Source organism: Salmo trutta, chromosome 20, assembly GCF_901001165.1.
Source record: "Salmo trutta chromosome 20, fSalTru1.1, whole genome shotgun sequence".
NCBI classification, from domain to species: domain Eukaryota; kingdom Metazoa; phylum Chordata; class Actinopteri; order Salmoniformes; family Salmonidae; genus Salmo; species Salmo trutta.
This window is the reverse complement of record NC_042976.1, coordinates 21,121,025-21,139,236: the sequence shown is the minus strand read 5'-3', so window position 1 is coordinate 21,139,236 and position 18,212 is coordinate 21,121,025. Positions and strand designations below refer to the sequence as shown.

General features: G+C 41.5%; 1 protein-coding gene across 8 annotated transcripts in view; it reads right to left on the bottom strand.

Moving 5' to 3' along the window:
* Positions 1-496: 496 nt before the first annotated feature.
* Positions 497-18,212, bottom strand: part of LOC115155666 (nck-associated protein 1) — a 78,626-nt gene continuing 60,910 nt past the window's right edge. For all 8 annotated transcript variants that reach the window (XM_029702525.1, XM_029702522.1, XM_029702524.1 and 5 more), the window contains 10 exons: positions 17,976-18,106; positions 17,522-17,619; positions 10,075-10,168; positions 9,758-9,840; positions 8,282-8,362; positions 7,984-8,077; positions 5,138-5,254; positions 4,781-4,890; positions 1,757-1,846; positions 497-660 (listed from right to left, as the gene is read on the bottom strand). In XM_029702525.1, coding sequence (XP_029558385.1) covers positions 544-660; positions 1,757-1,846; positions 4,781-4,890; positions 5,138-5,254; positions 7,984-8,077; positions 8,282-8,362; positions 9,758-9,840; positions 10,075-10,168; positions 17,522-17,619; positions 17,976-18,106 — 1,015 coding nt within the window. In that variant the 3' untranslated portion in view covers positions 497-543. The remainder of the gene's footprint in view (positions 661-1,756; positions 1,847-4,780; positions 4,891-5,137; positions 5,255-7,983; positions 8,078-8,281; positions 8,363-9,757; positions 9,841-10,074; positions 10,169-17,521; positions 17,620-17,975; positions 18,107-18,212) is intronic.

Below are 18,212 nucleotides of genomic sequence, written 5' to 3'. Positions count from 1 at the left end.
CTCTCGCTCCCTGCCTCTCTCGCTCCCTGCCTCTCTCTCGCTAGCCTCTCCTCCTCCTCCTCTCTAGTCTCTCCTCCTCTCTTCCTCCTCCTCCTCTCTAGCCTCTCCTCCTCCTCCTCCTCTCTAGCCTCTCCTCCTCCTCCTCCTCTCTAGCCTCTCCTCCTCCTCTCTAGCCTCTCCTCCTCCTCCTCTCTAGTCTCTCCTCCTCTCTAGTCTCTCCTCCTCCTCCTCCTCTCTAGTCTCTCCTCCTCTCTAGTCTCTCCTCCTCCTCCTCCTCTCTAGTCTCTCCTCCTCCTCCTCCTCTCTGGCCTCTCCTCCTCTCTAGTCTCTCCTCCTCCTCCTCTCTAGTCTCTCCTCCTCCTCCTCCTCTCTAGTCTCTCCTCCTCCTCCTCTCTAGTCTCTCCTCCTCCTCCTCCTCCTCTCTAGTCTCTCCTCCTCCTCTCTAGTCTCTCCTCCTCCTCTCTAGTCTCTCCTCCTCCTCTCTAGTCTCTCCTCCTCCTCCTCTCCCCCTCCTCTCCAGCCTCTTTTCACCTCTCAGGGCTCTCAGGTGGAGGAAGGCACACTCTGCTTGTAGACGGCGTGGTATGCGTTACGGAGCAGCACATATGGGAAGCAGGACTCCAGAAGGTCCATGGTCAGGAATGGGGACTCCTGCACAATCTGGTAGAGAAAACACATGGATGGATAAGGATACAACCCAAAATAAACACTGTGAGAACAAAGTTACACATAGGTTGCATCCCAAATGTCACCCTATTCCCTATATAAGTGCACAACTTTTGACCAGGGCCCACATACGGCTCTGGTCAAAAGTAGTGCACTATATAGGGAATAGGGTGCCATTTGGGATGCAGATGAAGTTTAATCACACTTTTGTGTTCTTGCCTTGTTCTCTATGTTATCGGGGCAGAGTAGCCCCATGGATAAGGCAGAAGGGTGTGTGTGTGTGTGTGTGTGTGTGTGTGCGTCCGTGTGTGTGTTCTATCTTATGCCAGGTCCACTGCAGGATAAAGACTGTGGCTGATTCTTCCTTCTTTCCATTATAGTTGTCTTTCTATTCAACAACCTCCCTCCTGTAGATTATTCTTCAATGGAAAGCAAATCCCACAGACCAATGAGTAAGCCTCTCTGATCAAAAGACCATACATGTGTATGCATGACTGCATATGTAATTTTCAATACAGTCAGAAAGAAAATAGTGCTCTGTTCATTTTCCAGTACAAAGAGGTTATGCGATTCTCTTACTTTCTTTCTACTTTGGGCTGGCCAATGCTAGTGAGAATGTTGACCTTGGAACCAACTGCTATATTACATGTGTTAGATGATGGCTAGATGATAATTAGATGATGTGACAATGTGTTAGATGATGGCTAGCTTAGTCATAATGCATGTCAAGTTCAAAGTAAAAAAAAACTCCAATCTACTTGGACTATTGTAATCCTTATTTAATAAGCCTAACTTTATGAAACTGCAACTCTTAGTCATTCGTTTTGATATAGTATCATACATTTTTAGTATAGGACTCTCTCCTAAATTAATTTCCCAGGTCTCCCTTGGGAAACATTTCTTCTGACCTAAATGGGACTTCCAGGTAAATAAAAGGGTTAAAATAGAACACTAATCTGCATCCCAAATGGCACCCTATTCCCTATATACTGCACTACTTTTGACCATGGCCTATAGGGCCCTATATAGTAGTGCACTATATAGGGAATAGGATGCCATTTGGGACTCATCCATACAGTATGTGACTCACCATATCCAGGAGCAAGTAGACAGATTCTCTGTTCCTTGTTGTGGTTTTGTCAGTCTCCTGGCCGATCTTCAGCAAACTGGAGGAGGCAAGCTGCACGGGAGAGAGAACAGTTTAAATCAGTTTCAACTGACTGTGTGGAAGAATGGTAAAGAACTAGAAGCTTTAAGAACAACTTCAAAATGGGGTGGCAGATAGCCTAGCGGTTAAGAGTGTTGTGCCAGTAACCAAAATGTCGATGTTCCCTTGAGCAAGGCACTTAACTTCTTTGGGATAGGGGGCAGTATTTTCACGGCCGGATAAAAAACGTACCCGATTTAATCTGGTTACTACTCCTGCCCAGAAACTAGAATATGCATATAATTAGTAGATTTGGATAGAAAACTCTCTAAAGTTTCTAAAACTGTTTGAATGGTGTCTGTGAGTATAACAGAACTCATATGGCAGGCCAAAACCTGAGAAGATTCCATACAGGAAGTGCCCTGTCTGACAATTTGTTGTTCTTCTGTTGCATCTCTATCGACATTACAGCATCTGTGCTGTAACGTGACCCTTTCTAAGGCTTCCATTGGCTATCTAAAGCTGCCAGAAAGTGGAATGGGGTGTCTGCTGTCTCTGGGCAAAGTACAGCAGCAGAGTTTGTAAGTGGTCAGCCTGGGGACAGTGAGACTGGAGATGCGCATTCACGAGACTTCTCCATTTTTTTCTTTCAGCCTTTGAATGAATACAACGTTGCCCGGTTGGAATATTATCGTTATTTTACGAGAAAAATAGCATAAAAATTGATTTTAAACAGCATTTGACATGCTTCTAAGTACGGTAATGGAATATTTAGAATTTTTTTGTCACGAAATGCGCTCGCGCGTTACCCTTCGGATAGTGACCTGAACGAACGAACAAAACGGAGGTATTTGGATATAACTATGGATTATTTGGAACCAAAACAACATTTGTTGTTGAAGTAGAAGTCCTGGGAGTGCATTCTGACAAAGAACAGCAAAGGTAATCCAATTTTTCTAATAGTAATTCTGAGTTTAGGTGACCCCGAAGTTGGCGGATGTCAAAATAGCTAGCCGTGATGGCCGAGCTATGTACTCAGAATATTGCAAAATGTGCTTTCGCCGAAAAGCTATTTTAAAATCGGACATAGCGATTGCATAAAGGAGTTCTGTATCGATAATTCTTAAAATAATTATGTATTTTGTCAACGTTTATCATGAGTAATGTAGTAAATTCACCGGAAGTTTTCGGTGGGTATGCTAGTTCTGAACATCACATGCTAAAGTAAAAAGCTGTTTTTTGATATAAATATGAACTTGATTGAACAAAACATGCATGTATTGTATAACATAATGTCCTAGGAGTGTCATCTGATGAAGATCAAAGGTTAGTGCTGCATTTAGCTGTGGTTTGGGTTTATGTGACATATATGCTTGCTTGGAAAATGGCTGTGTGATTATTTGTGTCTATGTACTCTCCTAACATAATCTAATGTTTTGCTTTCGCTGTAAAGCCTTTTTGAAATCGGACAATGTGGTTAGATTAACGAGAATCTTATCTTTAAAATGGTGTAAAATAGTTGATTGTTTGAGAAAATTTAATTGTGGTATTTTAGTTGGTTTTGTATTTCGCGCCGTGCCATGCCATTGGCTGGAACGGGGTTCCGCTAGCGGAACGTCTGTCCTCAACAGGTTAACCCTAATTGCTCCTGTAAGTCACTCTGGATAAGATTGTCTTCTAAATGACTCAAATGTCAAATGTAAACTTTAACACTGAAAGAATGGTGTCTTTTCACAATGTTTCTACAAGTCACCAAGCTGCACCGGAGAAAACTTTAAGAACAACTCTCACACCGAGAGCCGGTTTCCCAGACATCCTATTTCTGAACTAAACAGCAAACTCAAACTTTTTGTCCTGTAAGATTTATCTGTCTGGGGAAACCGGTCCCAAATGTATAGAAGCACTTTTGTCTCTTCTATCAGTTTCACAATGTTACCAGACATTTAAAGCACAATGTTACCAGACATTTAAAGCACAATGTTACCAGACATTTAAAGCACAATGTTACCAGACATTTAAAGCACAATGTTACCAGACATTTAAAGCACAATGTTACCAGACATTTAAAGCACAATGTTACCAGACATTTAAAGCACAATGTTACCAGACATTTAAAGCACAATGTTACCAGACATTTAAAGCACAATGTTACCAGACATTTAAAGCACAATGTTACCAGACATTGTTACCAGACATTTAAAGCACAATGTTACCAGACATTTAAAGCACAATGTTACCAGACATTTAAAGCACAATGTTACCAGACATTTAAAGCACAATGTTACCAGACATTTAAAGCACAATGTTACCAGACATTTAAAGTCTACCACTGTAACCTTGCCTCTTGGATTTTAACTAAACACTGCAGGGTTTCAAAGAGGATGGGGCTTGGGCTGCATCTCACATGGTATCAGACTGGAAACAGCATTAAGTATTTTAACACTGTTGTAGTAATACAATATTGGAGCGCAATACAAAGTAAGAGAACATTTTATGAGGAATAATTCCAATGGAAACACAGAGGGGAAAACAAGGTTGGTGGTATGCTGTACCCTCCTCCTCAGCGATGCAGAAAAAACCCCGGCAACCAGGAAAATTCATTTCAGATATTAAAATAAAAAATGATTTCGAATCACAGAAGGTTTATGGAACATTAATGTTTATCAATCCCGGTCATGAAAATAAAAAATGAAATAAAATAAATATCCTGCCTCCTCCCACGCTGTGTGTAATATATTCTTACACGGCCTTGGCTCTGTCCCAAATAGCACCCTATTCCAGGGCCCAAAAGAAGTGCACTGTATAGGGAAGTGTGCCATTTAGCATACACTCGCTAGCATTTTGGAAAACCCACCAGAGATGAAATAGAAAACAGATGAAAGAAGAGCGCTGCTTATAATAAATAATAAGAAAGGGTGGAGAGAAATGTGTGGTATAAACCAAATGGACTATCACTACAAAACGTACTGCGAGGAACTCTTTGAGGCGGTCCTCGATGCTGCCCTTGTGGATGGTGAATAAAGCTGCAGCGATCTGGTTTATAGCTTTAGCCAGACAGTGGATGTTGTTGCAGTGACCTGTGAAAGGATGACAGACAAGTAGATATTAGTGTCTCAAATATGTCTTTAAACACTACGGGTAAAACTATCTACTATATCTTTCTACAATGTTAACTTGAGACTAAACCACATCAATCCATATACATGTAACAACAAATGAACATAAAAGGTCCTTAAGACATCTTATTACTGTATGTCAAGTATAACAACAAATAGACATAAAATGTACATGGAACATTTACTTCATGTTTCTAAAAACAGGTACCTTCAATAGCAGGGCTATACTGGGACATGACGTTGCTTGCCAAGGTGGGCATAGAGACCGCCACAAAGACCATCAGCAGGCACGCTATCTTGTACTCCTCCTCAGGACTGATGTTCTCTGTTACCAAAGAAAGGAAATGTCTGTTAAACCATCACCATGACAGCTTAACAGCACGCCTTTATCTTGGCATCATGACATAGAGAGAAAAAAAATATTCAAAAAATAGCAGTTTGGGGGAAATCGGGGGGATCCAATTTGGATATTATCTGAACACGAAGACCCTCTAGCCAAGACAAACTGCAATAAGGCTCCGTAATTTACTGTAATTTATATTAACAGGACAACACTGGGAGATGATTCAACTATGTGGACCCAACATGGGGTAGGAGTGCCTCCCAAATGGCACCCTATTCTCTATATTGCACTACTTTTGACCAGACCCTTATGGGTCTCCCTATGGGCCCTGTTCAAAAGTAGTGCACTACATAGTGAAAAGAGTGCTATTTGCATCCTAGGAGATGAAGTTGAGGGTTGATAACTATTTTGATATTAAACAGAGGTTTGTATAAGAACAGCAGGGGCATAATAGAAATGTCTCGCTGGCCAAAAGGCCTGGAGGGCTCTTAATGGCTCTGACAGAGTTAAAGCCATGTTATTGAGTATTTTCCTTAGAGCAACAGAGAGAGGCTGGGAACTTGAGGAGAGCCAGTGGCTTCGTCCCAAATGGCACCCTATTCCCTATATAGTGCACTACTTTTGACCAGACACCTATACAGGGGATAGGGTGCCATTTGGGATGCAAACAGAGGAATCTCTGGGAATAGGGTAACATTTGGGACATAGAGTGCATTCGGAAAGTATTAAGACCCCTTGACTTTTTCCACATTTTGTTAAGTTACAGCCTAATTCTAAAATCGATTAAATAGTTATTTTCCCCTCAATCTACAAATAATACCCCATAATGACAAAGTAAAAACAGGTTTAGATATTTTTGTAATAAAAAACTAAAACCTAAACTGAAATATTACATTTACATAAGTATTCTGACCATTTACTTTGTACTTTGTTGAAGCACCTTTGGCAGCTATTAAAGCCTCACGTCTTCTTGGGTATGACGCTACAGACTTGGCACACCTGTATTTGGAGAGTTTCTCCCATTCTTCTCTGCAGATCTTCTCAAGCTCTGTCAGGTTGGATGGGGAGTGTTGCTGCACAGCTATTTTCAGGTCACTTCAGAGATGTTTGATCGGGCTCAATTCCAGGCTGGGTGGGCCACTCAAGGACATTCAGAGACTTGTCCCGAAGCCACTCCTGCGTTGTCTTGGCTGTGTGCTTAGGGTCATTGTCCTGTTGGAAGGTGAACCTTCGCCCCAGTCTGCAGGCCTGAGTGCTCCGGTGCAGGTTTTCATCAAGGATCTCTCTGTACTTTGCTCCGTTCATGGTGCCAGGTTTTCTCCAGACGTGACACTTGGCATTCAGGCCAAAGAGCTCAATTTTGGTTTCATCAGACCAGAGAATCTTGTTTCTCATGGTCTGAGAGTCCTTTAGGTGCCTTTTGGCAAACTAAAAGCGGGCTGTCATGTGCCTTTTACTGAGGAGTGGCTTCCGTCTGGCCACTCTACCATAAAGGCCTGATTGGTGGAATGCGGCAGCGATGGTTGTCCTTCTGGAAGGTTCTCCCAACTCCACAGAGAAACTCTGGAGCTCTGTCAGAGTGACCATCGGGTTATTGGTCACGTCCCTGACCAAGGATCTTCTCCACCGATTGCTCAGTTTGGCCGGTCGGCCAGCTCTAGGAAGAGTCGTGGTGTTCCCAAACTTCTTCCATTTGAGATTGATGGAGGCCACTGTGTCCTTGGGGACCGTTAATGCTTAAGATATTTTTTGGAACCCTTCCCCAGATCTGTGCCTTGACACAATCCTGTCTCGGAGCTTTACGGACAATTCCTTCTACCTCATGTCTTGGTTTTTGCTCTGACATGAACTGTCAACTGTGGGACCTTATATAGACAGGTGTGTGCCTTTCCAAATCATGTCCAATCAATTGAATTTACCACAGGTGGACTCCAATCAAGTTGTAGATATATAATTTTGCAAACATTTCTAAAAACCTGTCATTATGGGGTATTGTGTGTAGATTGATGAGGACATTTTTTTATTTAATACATTTTAGAATAAGGCTGTAACGTAACAAAATGTGGAAAAAGTGAAGGAACGCACACATGGAATGGACAGCACTTTGTGGATATGGCTGCATGACATGAAACTAATACCAGTGTGTATAAGCATCAACATGTGCTGTTAAGTAACACGTCTCTCAGGGGTGCTGGGGGGGTTAAAACATTACCTAAACAAAGCCTGGCAGATCTGTTGCGATTATGAAATATTGACAGGACGTATTTATTTTTAATTTATGAAAACATTGGTTTGATACATGACTACAGCAGGGAACGTAGTTCTAATGCTTGTCCAACGCTCTCTCTCTTTGCCATTATTAACAGATTTATTTTCAAACTCTGAGATTTCAACAGCGAGTCAGTCATCCCTATACACAGTGTTTGGACATGTAACTCAGGCTATGAGGCATATGATAGCCATCATCATTTCAGCTCAACAACTAAACATATTCATTAATTCAAAATGGAAATTGGAAATGGCCAATTGACTAAATCCAAGATGTGCAGCAAACTAGTTCACATGTGTTCTTGTTACAGTTAGTCATTATTCAACAATAATGTCATTGAATACACAATCATAGAGACGCCCTCAACAATGGTGCGTACAGAGAAATGGACTTCGTTGTATCAGCTGTGTGATGCAGCAGTGTATGGCGCGTCCTATCTTACCTGACTTCTGGGAGGAGAGGGCCACCACTAAGGCAGGGTCTATCTCACAGGGCAGGCCTGCTGCAGAGGACAGCTCATACACATTCATGGCCACCTGATGATCAACATACAGGACATCAGAGAGTCAGTCTGCTTCAAACACAACAGCCATTTATATATCATATTACTAATATATGCCACTTAGTAGATGCTTTAATCCAAAGCAATTTACAGTACAGTGTATGTGATCCTTGTGGGAACTGAACCCACAACCTTGACCTCATGAAGCATCATTTAAAGGTCCTACTGTGTCTCTCACCTTCATGTCGGTCTCTCTGGGAATGTGATCCTTGAAGTCCTCCACTGAGCTCACCAGGAATGGGATGTGGCACGACAACACCTGTTGACAAGAACAAGATAATGTGTTACCTCAATACCAAGCCAGAAATATTTGATTTAACTAACTTCAGCACAGGGTGAAATATGAGAAACCAGCTTAAGACAACTAATTGTGTACTCTATTGTGTCAATATATGATGCCAATCAAGTGGGGGAAAGTTAACCCCTAGAGTTGATTGATGCACCCGTGCATCAATATAATTAACATAATAAAATAATCTCCATACAAATCTGTCTGTTTAAGCTAGAGATATCATAGGGCTGCGATTTAATCCACTGCATCCACCGATGTCGGCCTCAAACGAACACAATGTGTTTTCCGTTTTGATCCAAGACCTCCACAAGCCCCAAGGGCAGTGGTGGAAAAAGCACCCAATTTTCAAAAGTACCTAATTTTAAATGTAGTTAAGTATCAAAAGTAAAAGTATAAATCATTTAAAATGTCTTAAATTAAGCAAACCAAAGCAAATGTTCTTGTTTTTTAAATTTACGGATAGCCAGGGTCACAGTTCAACACTCAGACATAATTTACAAACAAAGCATTTGTGTTTAGTGAGTCTGCCAGATCAGAGGCAGTAGGGATGACCAAGGACGTTCTCTTGATAAGTGCATGAATTAGACAATTTTCCTGTCCTGCTAAGCATAAAAAAATGTAACGAATACTTTTGGGTGTCAAGTAAAATGTATGGAGCAAAAAGCACATTATTTTCTTTATGAATGTAGTGTAGTAAAAGTTGTCAAAAATATAAATAGTAAAGTACAGATACCCCCAAAAACTACTTAAGTAGTACTTAAAAGTAGTTTTACTTAAGTACTTTATACCACTGCCCAAGGGACACGTCTGAAGTCGGTACCGCCAATGTGCCAACTACTGTCTGTAGCTTCTGAACCGTTTGGGCTACAAACTAATATGACTCCACATGGAAAGGAGATTCTCACAAACAAGATGGTGTTCCCCGTTTTGCTCTACGACACCCACAAGTGTCACAGGACTCATCTGAAGGTAACCTTGTACCGGTAAAAATAAATGAATGGAAGTAGTTTGGTACCCCTACCAAAAAAGGGGTTAAATATGTGTTAACATCTAAAAAATTAGACATCTAAAATTTCGGAGCTTTTGTATATCTCCTAGATATTGGACAGACACTTTAAAACCTTATTCGTTATGATATCTTTTTTTACTCTCTGTTTTGCCATTCATGAACGTGTTTCTATGAGCTATAGCAGTATTATTATCATTATAATATATATTTTTTATATTGATACAGGGGTCCTACAATTCAAAATCAAATAGCTAAATGATCCGCGGTATGACATTCTTAAAACAATTCCATGTTAGCTTAGTAGAACCCCCCCAAAGGCTTTGACTTTTAGGGGGTTTAAAGAGCCGACTTACATCTCGGAGTGCCTCCTGAGCCAGTGATCGGAATGAGAGGATAACGCCGATGATGGTCATCCGTTTCAGAACACTGTCGACTGCTGTAACACCAAGACAAATAACATGTGAGCCTCACAGACAACCGACATGTCTCTAGTCATTTTACTTTTGCCCTTCAGCAACCACAACCAAAGGTAGGTACGCATAACAGTTTTATTTATGGGAGAATGATTCATGAATCTGTTGCTTATTTGGCCCTTGGCAGCACTGAGCCTAGTGTCTGTCTGGCACAGCAAGACTGACCAGGCCAGTAGAAATACAGACAGAGTACCCACATGAGAGCTTCTTGAACAGAGCAGCCATTTCTCCAGGCTTGTCAAAGCTGGTCCTCATCTGGGTCAAAACCTCAACGTTGTCCACCACCAGTTTCTTAAGAGGAGAAGAATGAGGGAGACAGGTAGAGGAGTAGGAATGTGAGGGAAAGTGAGAGGGAAAGTGAGAGGGAAAGTGAGAGGGAAAGTGAGAGGGAAAGTGAGAGGGAAAGTGAGAGGGAAAGTGAGAGGGAAAGTGAGAGGGAAAGTGAGAGGGAAAGTGAGAGGGAAAGTGAGAGGGAAAGTGAGAGGGAAAGTGAGAGGGAAAGTGAGAGGGAAAGTGAGAGGGAAAGTGAGAGGGAAAGTGAGAGGGAAAGTGAGAGGGAAAGTGAGAGGGAAAGTGAGAGGGAAAGAGGAAGGAAGAGAAATAGGGAGATATACAGTGCATTTGGAAAGTATTCAGACATTCACTTTTTCCACACTTTGTTACAGCCTTATTCTAAAATTGATTAAATTAACTTTTTTCCTCATCAATCTACACACAATACCCCATAATGACAAAGCGAAAACAGGTTTAGAATTTTTTGCAAATGTATAAAAATAAAAAAAAATACAGAAAGACCTTATTTACCTAAGTAAATTCAGACCCTTTGCTATGAGACTCGAAATTGAGCTCAGGTGCATCCTGTTTCAATTGATCATCCTTGAGATGTTTCTACTTGATTGGGGTCCACCTGTGGTAAAATCAATTGATTGGACATGATTTGCAAAGGCACACACCTGTCTATATAAGGTCCCACAGTTGACAGTACATGTCAGAGCAAAAACCAAGCCATGAGGTCGAAGGAATTGTACGTAGAGATCCGAGAAAGGACTGTGTCGAGACACAGATCTGGGGAAGGGTACCAAAAAAAATCTGCAGCCTTGAAGGTCCCCAAAAACACAGTGGCCACCCAACCAAACTGAGCAATCAGGGGAGAAGAGAGAATCTTCTAGAAGGACAACCATCTCTGCAGCACTCCACCAATCAGGCCTTTATGGTAGAGTGGCCAGACGGAAGCCACTCCTCAGTAAAAAGCACATGACAGCCCGCTTGGAGTTTGCCAAAAAGGCACCTAAAGGACTCTCAGAACATGAGAAACAAGATTCTCTGGTCTGATGAAACCAAGATTGAGCCCTTTGGCCTGAATTCCAAGCATCACGTCAGGAGGAAACTTGGCACCATCCCTACGGTGAAACATGCTGATGGCAGCATCATGCTGTGGGGATGTTTTTCAGCGGCAGGGACTGGGAGACTAGTCAGGATCGAGGGAAAGATGAACGGAGCAAAGTACAGATATCCTTGATGAAAACCTGCTCCAGAGTGCTCAGGACCTCAGACTGGGACGAAGGTTCACCATTCAGCAGGACAACGACCCTAAGCACACAGCCAAGACAATGCAGGAGTGGCTTCGGGACAAGTCTCTGAATGTCCTTGAGTAGCCCAGCCAGAGCCCAGACTTAAACCCAATCGAGCATCTTTGGAGAGAACTGAAAAAAGCTGTTCAGCGAACACGGAGGCCTACAAACCTGACTCAGTTACACCAGCTCTATCAGGAGGAATGGGCCAAAATTCACCCGACTTATTGTGGGGGAAGCTTGTGGAAGGCTACCCGAAATGTTTGACCCAAGTTAAAGAATTTAAAGGCAATGCTACCAAATACTACCTGAGTGTATGTGAACCTCCAATTTCCAAACGCCTGAAGGTACCACGTTCATCTGTACAAACAATAGTACGCAAGTATAAACACCATGGGACCATGCAGCTTTCATACCACTCAGGAAGGAGACACGTTCTGTCTCCTAGAGATGAACGTACTTTGGTGCAAAAAGTGCAAATCAATCCCAGAACAGCACAGTAAAACAACCTTGTGAAGATGCTGGAAGAAACGGGTACAAAAGTATCTATATCCACAGTAAAACGAGTCCTATATCGACATAACCTGTAAGGCCTCTCAGCAAGGAAGAAGCCACTGCTCCAAAACCACCATAAAAAAGCCAGACTACGGTTTGCAACTGCACATGGGGACAAAGATTGTACTATTTGGGGAAATGTCCTCTGGTCTGATGAAACAAAAATAGAACTGTTTGGCCATAATGACCATCGTTATGTTTGGAGGAAAAAGGGGGACGCTTGCAAGATGAAGAACACCATCCCAACCCGTGAAGCACGGGGTGGCAGCATCATGTTGTGGGGGTGCTTTGCTGCAAGAGGGACTGGTGCACGTCACAAAATAGATGGCATCATGAGGCAGGAAAACTATGTGGATATATTGAAGCAACATCTCAAGACATCAGTCAGGAAGTTAAAGCTTGGTCGCAAATGGGTCTTCCAAATAGACAATGACCCCAAGAATACTTCCAAAGTTGTGGCAAAATGGCTTAAGGACAACAAAGTCAAGGTATTGGAGTGGCCATCACAAAGCCCTGACTTCAATCCCATAGAAAATGTGTGGGCAGAACTGAAAAAGTGCGTGCGAGCAATGAAGCCTATAAACCTGACTCAGTTACACCAGCTCTGTCAGGAGGAATGACCCAAAATTCACCCAACTTATTGTGGGAAGCTTGTGGAAGGCTACCTGAAACATTTGACCCAAGTTAAACAATTTAAAGGCAATGATACCAAATACTAATTGAGTGTATGTAAACTTCTTACCCACTGGGAATGTGATGAAAGAAATAAAAGCTGAAATAAATCATTCTCTACTATTATTCTGACATTTCACATTCTTAAAATAAAGTGGTAATCCTAACTGACATAAGACAGGGAATTTGTACTGTGATTAAATGTCAGGATTTGTGAAAAATGTTGTTTAAATGTATTTGGCTAAGGTGTATGTAAACTTACGACTTCAACTGTGCATATAGAGAGAGATAGACCTGAGTTGTGAGGGGATTATTTGGGGAATCAACTAGGGATCCTAATTCCAAAGACTTTCCCCTTTGTTTGAACAACAGGAAAAGGCCCTTACCATCACCTGATGTTGAACTATGCTGTGATCTTACAATGTGTCCCCCCCAAATGGCACCCTATTCTTTATAAAATCTCTGAAGCTGGAGACTCATATCTCCCTCACTAGCTTTAAGCACCAGCTGTCAAAGCAGCTCACAGATCACTGCACCTGTACATAGGCCATCTGTAAACAGCCCATCTATCTACCTACCTCATCCCATACTGTATTTATTTATTTATCTTGCTCATTTGCACCCCAGTATCTCTACTTGCACATTCATCTTCTGCACATCTACCATTCCAGTGTGTAATTGCTATATTGTAATTACTTCGCCACCATGGCCTATTTATTGCCTTAACTTACCTCATTTGCACTCACTGTATATAGACTTTTTGTTTTATTTTGTTCTACTGTATTATTGACTGTGTTTTGTTTATTCCATGTGTAACTCTGTGTTGTTGTATGTGTCGAATTGCTATGCTTTATCTTGGCCAGGTCGCAGTTGCAAATGAGAACTTGTTCTCAACTAGGCTACCTGGTTAAATAAAGGTGAAATAAAAAGAAAGAAAAATATAGAGCACTACAGAGCCCTATGCAGGGAATTGAGTGCCATTTGGGACAATCAAAAACAATTAGAGGTGTAGAATTTTCTGTGATGGGTGTCTTGGCGCAACGAGCCAAAAGATTGTTTTGAAATGTTGAGACAGTCATGTGTGCCGCTCGCAATGCCTCACATGTCATCCACTCCTTCAGTTTGCTTTGAGACTATTCGCCAAAAAAGAGACAGAGACTGAATAAAACCAATGCTTAATTCCTACATCTGATTGTGAATCAGATACCAAAACAATTTTATTTTCACAAATTGCTTTCAGATGTGGAGGGAAACGTTGCATGTTAGAGAATCAGAAATATGTACCAGAGCTACATTGACACACCAATGTGTGCTCTAGGGACTAAACAAACCACCAATTATAGGCTATGAGACCGGTCAAAAGACCGGTTTGAAAAAACATGCATAATATTTTGTCAGTCTGCTACGATAAAATAATTTAACATTGATTATCATTCTTTAGGTAAATGACATTCCAACAAGAACTCTTCTAAAACAGTTTCGCAACACTAATAAAGACATTAGTGTCATGTAATACACACTACCATTCAAAAGTTTGTGGTCACTTAGAAATGTCCTTGTTTTTGAAAGAAAAGCACATTTTTTGTCCATTACAATAACCTGAAATGTATCAGAAATACCGTGTAGACATTGTTAATGTTGTAAATGACTATTGTAGCTGAAAACGGCAGATTTTTTATGGAATATCTACATAGGCGTACAGAGGCCCATTATCAGCAACCATCACTCCTGTGTTCCAATGGCACGTTGTGTTAACTAATCCAAGTTTATAATTTTCTGTGAAGGGAGTAGTACACAGCGCTGTACGAGATCTTCAGTTTTTTTACAATTTCTTGCATGGAATAGCCTTCCTTTCTCAGAACAAGAATAGACTGATGAGTTTCAGAAGAAAGTTATTTGTTTCTGGCCATTTTGAGCCTGTAATCGAACCCACAAATACTGATGCTCCAGATACTCAACTAGTCTAAAGAAGGCCAGTTTTATTGATTCTTTAAAATCAGCACAACAGTTTTCAGCTGTGCTAACATAATTGCAAAATGGTTTTCTAATGATCAATTAGCCTTTTAAAACGATTGGATTAGCTAACACAACATGCCATTGGAACACAGGAGTGATGGTTGATGATAATGGGCCTCTGTACGCCTATGTAAACATTCCATAAAACAAGTTTCCAGCTACAATAGTCATTTACAACATTAACAATGTCTACACTGTATTTCTGATCAATTTCATGTTATTTTAATGGACAAAAAAATGTGCTTCTCTTTCAAAAACAAGGACATTTCTAAGTGACCCCAAACTTTTGAACGGCAGTGTATCTATAAGGACTGATTTTGTCCCTCACCATAGTACCTTTTCATCCCAGTTAGACTAAATCTAATCAAAGAGATTTTGCAGCTCTAAAGTGCAACACTAACCAAATAATACGCCACGGAACAGAAAGCTCTACGTATGTACAGTACGTCTATTTGAAGTGATTTTGGTTCTGATGTAGGTTTATCAATAGGCTGGCTAGCGGCTTTCCTAACACTTACCATGAACCCATTTTGTCCCAGTCTAATATACCAAACAAAAATATAAACACAACATGTAAAGTGTTGGTCCCATGTTTAATGAGCTGAAATAAAAGATCTCAAAAATGTTCCATACGCACAAAAAAAAGATTTATGAAAAAAATGTGGTGCACAAATTTGTTTACATCCCTGTTAGTGAGCATTTCTCCTTTGCAAAGATACTCCATCCGCCTGACAGGTGTTGCATATCAATAAGCTAATTAAACAGCATGATCATTACACAGGTGCACCTTGTGCTGGGGACAAAAGGACACTAAAATGTGCAGTTTTGTCACAAAACACAATGCCACAGATGTGTTTTTGAGGGAGTGTGCAATTGGCATGCTGACTGCAGGAATGTCCACCAGAGCTGTTTCCAGAGAATGTAATGTTCATTTTTCTACCATAAGCCGCCTCCAACGTCATTTTAGAGAATTTGGCAGTACATTTAAGCGGCCTCACAAGCACAGACCACGTGTAACCATGCCTGCCCAGGACCTCCACATCCGGCTTCTTCACCTGCCACCCAGACAGCTGATGAAACTGTGGGTTTGCACAACCGAAGAATCTCTGCACAAACTGTCAGAAACCATCTCATGGTAGCTCATCTGCGTGCTCGTTGTCCTCACCAGGGTCTTGACCTGACTGTAGTTCGGCGTTGTAAACAACTTCAGTGGGAAAATGCTCACCTTCGATGGCCAGTGGCACGCTGGAGAAGTGTGATCTTCACGGAAGAAACCTGGTTTCAACTTTACCGGGCAGATGGCAGACAGCGTGTATGGTGTCGTGGCGGCAAGTGGTTTGCTGGATGCGGGGAGGTTATTTTATGGGCAGACATAAGCTACAGACAACAAACACAATTGTATTTTAACAATGGCAATTTGAATGCACAAGGGATACCGTGACGTGATCCTGAGGCCCATTGTAGTGCTATTCATCCGCCGCCATCACCTCATGTTTCCGCATTATAACGCACGGCCCCATGTCGCAAGGATCTGTAGACAATTCCTGGAAGCTGAAAATGTCCCCGTTCTTCCATTGCCTGCATACTCACCAGACATGTCACCAATTGAGCATGTTTGGGATGCTCTGGGTTGCTGTGTACGATAGCGTGTTTCAGTTCCCGCCAATATCCAGCAAATGGTAGTCACTCCAGATACTGACTGGTTTTCTGATCCATGCCCCTACCTTTTTTTTAACACATCTGTGACCAACCACCATATTTGTATTCCCAGTCATGTGAAATCCATAGATTAATGGATTTATTTCAATTGACTGATATACTTATATGAACTGTAACTCAGTAAAATCTTTGAAATGGTTGCATATTGAGTTTATATTTTTTTATAGTTTATTTTTTATATATTTTTTTTCAGTGTATGATGTAATCAAAAAGATTTTGCCGACCCTACAGAATTCCATGGTCTTCTTTTTTAAAATAGAATTCTTATTAGTTACCCAAAATTCAGTGAGGGTTGGGAACCTGATCCATCGTCAGTCAGCCAGCAGTAAGAGGTTAGCAGTAACCCACACTGCCTCTGCTCTTCTCTGGGAAACACCTCATTAACGAATAATGAAGAAACAACAAAATTGCTCCGCTGTGGGTCTGGTTCTGTTTCCAGGGGAAAAAAACTCTGCTTCTGGAAAGAGCCTCTAACCTCTATTGGCTCATACAAGGCAGTATCTGAAATGGCACCCTATTCCCTATATAGTGCACTTCTTTTGACCAGATCCCATAGGAGACCGCCATAGGGCCTAGGTCAAAAGTAGTACACTATATAGAGCAGGGGTGTCAAACATACAGGTCCAATCCAGCCCGTGGGTGGTTTGAGTAAAAAATTAAATAAAGAATAATATATATACTTTAAAATTAGTAAAACCAAATCGAAACTGTGTAGAAATGATAATGGACCTACATTCATACAATTTACTGACTGTCCAGCACACTGGCAATGAAATATTTAAAACATTCAGTGCAGCCCTCCGGACTTCATTGAAGACCGAATGCAGCCCCTGAGGCAAAATGAGTTCGACACCCGTGATATAGGGCATAGGGTCTCCTTTTGGACGCACACTAGGAATTAGAGAAGCGAGAAACCAGGGTCGTGTTCGTTAGGCACCAAACGGAACAAAGTGGTCATAAACTGGGATGGGACTATTTGGACCAATAAAAAAAAGATATATTTTTTTGCTATGGCGGAGTGCCCTAATGAACATGACCCAGCCTGCCCTGAGTTAACCCTGGATTACCTCTGGGCCGCGACCTGTAACCCCTGACCTCCATGACCCCTCACCTTGAGCTCGGCCACCTGGGAGGAGATATGCCACATGAGACTCTCACTGAGGAACTTCATCCCATAGGGCCCCAGCAGCTCTGACAGGGACCGCATCTCTGAGAAGAGGAGAAGAAGATAAAGATAGGAATAAGATGACTTTATTGTCCAATAAATATCCAACGGAAATTTGGCATCCTGCTTTAAACCAACACAAGATGTCTTCTTCTGTATACATCTTCTGTATACTTAAGGTGCTTTATCGTCCACAAATGTCAAACATACATGCGTTTTTGTTTTATCCTAACCCTTCCGACATGGTAATGTTTTGTCAGTGATTCCTTGGTCATCCAACACTGCTATGGCTATAAAAAAGCAATGTTTAAATATGCTAGAAAGTAAATCAGAAGACTCACTCTCAGTAACATGAATGTCTAATGGTGTCTAAAAGGACAATATAACTAATGAAGCTTACCTGAGATATCAGAGTATTCCTCTGCATTGAAGGTTAGCTCGTTCTCCGTAGGCAGGTTGACAAAAGCCTTCATGGCTGGGAAGTAAGCAATGTGTCCGTTACTTACTTGGCGCAGTAAGGTCTCCAGATACCTGTAGTACAAAGAGAATGTATGGTGTCTGCGTCATTGAATGGAAGGCATGATCAAGGCTTGGATTCAAACCAATCAATTTCTCAGATGTTCACAGAGATCACGTT